Raw genomic sequence first — 2,964 nt, 5'->3', positions numbered from 1 at the left:
GTAGTATCACACGCATGCTTCCCCCCCGCGCGCGTGCACACACGCTCACACACATACATACATGGAGAAGTAGGAGGAGAAATGCAAATAACAAAAAGGGGGGGCTGAGAAATCTCAGCTGCACTTCTGGCCCTTTTAAAAAGTTTGCTGTGTAAATTGGAATGAGGTCAGATTTGGAGCTTCTCATTGCACGCGGTGATTATTATTGCATTGGATTCCAAGCCAATAGGAGCCGAGAAGGTGGGGTTTGGCACGACGAAGCGTTGGATACAGCCTGTGATTGGTCAAAAAAAATACTGTGAAAGGATAAAGAGGCACGAGGCGGAATTGGGGTCCGCGCTAAGCTGCAGCAGGAGAAAGTATGTAAGAGTGGGGAGACCCTTCAATTGCATAGCCCCGGTTCGTACATGTCTCTTTCCTCTCTTTGGGGCGCTGCAGCCAAAGGAAGACGAGGCAGGACTACGTATATTTATTGCACCAGTTACCGGTCTTCTTACCAGGAAGACACACATTTGTTAATACTACTTGGTTGTATGAGCGGGGCATTTTTTCTCTCTCTGGCCCCTTGCAACCGCTGAAAAACCACCGAACAGACTTCTGATTCATCTACCACGAGTCCTACAAGACTTTTTTTTTAATAATTGGTGGGATTTTTGTTTTGCGGGAGGTAGGATTTCTCCCCCTGCCCCCTCCGTTCTTTTGCTTTGCCCTTCAGAGAAACAGAGTCTGAGCAGTGGGCGTGCTGCTTTTGCTGAAGCACCTCGAGCACAGAAAGAGTGAAAAAAAGCACTTGTGAACTCCGGGGTGGGGGAAGAGGTAGAAGAAAAAAAAGAAGGCGAACTCGGATTGGCGGTTGGCTAAAAAAAAAAGAGAGAGAGAGAGACGGGAAACTCTTTCCACTTTGAGCCGGGCTCCAGCAGTTAGATTCCCAGTGCAAAGTTGGGAGAGAGGCGTGCAAGAGAGCGCCGGAGAGACAAAAACGGTGCGTGGAGCTACAACTACTACTTCCCAGAGGGGGATCGTGCCTTAGTGGCGAGGAGGACCGGAGCGTTTGCGACAGGCGGCCGACCGGCTGGGAAAAGTTGCGTGCCTTGTCTCAAGCTGGTGCCAAACTGAGCCCCGCCGATCTCCCCACAGCCGCCGCCGCCGCGTGCGAGCCCCCGAGATGGTGCAGCAGACGAACAACGCGGAGAACACGGAAGCACTCCTGGCCGGCGAGAGCTCGGACTCGGGCGCCGGCATCGAGCTGGGCATCGCCTCCTCTCCCACGCCGGGCTCCACCGCTTCGACCGGGGGCAAAGCCGACGACCCGAGCTGGTGCAAGACGCCCAGCGGGCACATCAAGCGCCCCATGAACGCCTTCATGGTGTGGTCGCAGATCGAGCGGCGGAAGATCATGGAGCAGTCGCCGGACATGCACAACGCCGAGATCTCCAAGCGCCTGGGCAAGCGCTGGAAGCTGCTCAAGGACAGCGACAAGATCCCGTTCATCCGGGAGGCGGAGCGGCTGCGCCTCAAGCACATGGCCGACTACCCTGACTACAAGTACCGGCCCAGGAAGAAGGTAAAATCCGGCACTAGCGCGGGCAAGCCGGGCGAGAAGAGCGGCGGGGGCGGCAGTAGCGGCAGCCACGCAACCGCCGCGGCGGGGGCAGCCGCCAACTCTTCCAAACTCCCCCCGAAGAAGGGCAGCGCCGCCAAACTCTCCCCCAGCGGCGCCGGCAAGCCGCATCCCAAGCTGAGCCTGAGTGGTGGCGGTAGCAGCAGCAGCAGCAGCAAAGGCTCGCCTCCGTTCCCGTCGTCAGAGCCGCCGGCCGCCCTCCTGCCCCCGGAACACCACTCGCTGTACAAATCCCGCGCCGCCTCGCCGGGCTCCTCCTCGCCCTCGAGCGGCGGCAAACACCTCCCCGAGAAGAAGGCCAAGCGGCTCTACCTCTTCTCGCACGCCTCGCCCGGCGGCGCCGTCCCCGCCAGCCCCACGCTCAGCACCTCCACCGAAGCCAGCGACCCGCTCAGCCTCTACGACGAGGCGGGAGCCGCCGGCCGCCACCCGCACCCCCACGACGGCGTCGGAGGCGCCGAGCCCGCCGGCTCTCCCCCGGGCGGCTGCTCGCCGTCGGACCACCGCAGCTACACCAGCCTGAGGGCGCCCTCGCCGGCGCCGTCCACCTCGCACTCCTCCTCCTCCTCGTCGTCCGGCTCCTCCTGCGCTTCCTCCTCCTCGGACGACGAGTTCGAAGACGACCTGTTGGACCTCAACCCCAGCCCGGGCTTCGACAGCATGGCCCTGGGCAGCCTCGGCTCCTCGGTCCTCGACAGGGACCTGGATTTTAACCTGGAGCCCGGCTCGGGCTCCCACTTTGAGTTCCCGGACTATTGCACGCCCGAGGTAAGTGAGATGATCTCGGGGGACTGGCTCGAGTCCAGCATTTCCAACCTGGTCTTCACGTACTGAGGGGAGGAAAGGGGGGACAAGGAGAAGAAGATTTCATTTTTGACGGGGGGGGGCGGCGGTGAGAGAAGACACCCCTCCGCCCCCGCTACAGACTGAGGAGCGAAGATTTCGCCCGCGGTTGCTCCGCTCTCTCGGTTCCGCCATGAAACTGACTTCGGGGAAGGGGGTGTGTTCGTTTGTTTTGGTTTCTCTAAAACATTTCAGGCGGCAAAAAGGGATCGACCCCCTTTTTTAAAAAAAAGAATAGCAACCCCCAAAGTGTATCTCTCTTTGAAGAAGCAGATCCCCACCCACCCCTGTTTGCTCCCCCCACGCTTCACCCTCCCAGCGGCTGCAGAAAATGAGTTCAACGTTTCAGAGACGATCCCACGCACCCCTCGGAAGGCTCTCTGCTTCTTGTCCAGTGATATTGGAAGGGGGGGGGGGATTGTGCTGTGAGTTTTGGTGTCTGTGTGTGTGGGGGTGATGTTAAAGGTTTATGTCCGAAGCAAATCTGCAGGCGTTGCAGT

General features: G+C 59.4%; 1 protein-coding gene across 1 annotated transcript; it reads left to right on the top strand.

The window, feature by feature from the left end:
• The first annotated feature begins 361 nt into the window (after positions 1-361).
• On the top strand, positions 362-2,906 carry SOX4 (SRY-box 4). The gene has a single exon (XM_015416386.1). The coding sequence runs from the start codon at positions 1,166-1,168 to the stop codon at positions 2,453-2,455; it is 1,290 nt and encodes a 429-aa protein (XP_015271872.1). The 5' UTR covers positions 362-1,165; the 3' UTR covers positions 2,456-2,906.
• Positions 2,907-2,964: the final 58 nt, after the last annotated feature.

The sequence above is a fragment of the Gekko japonicus genome, unplaced genomic scaffold, assembly GCF_001447785.1.
Source record: "Gekko japonicus isolate JY-2015 unplaced genomic scaffold, Gekko_japonicus_V1.1 scaffold1456, whole genome shotgun sequence".
Taxonomy (NCBI): Eukaryota; Metazoa; Chordata; class Lepidosauria; order Squamata; family Gekkonidae; genus Gekko; species Gekko japonicus.
Note: the sequence above shows the minus strand (reverse complement) of the source record. Positions and strands in the feature narration are given on the sequence as shown.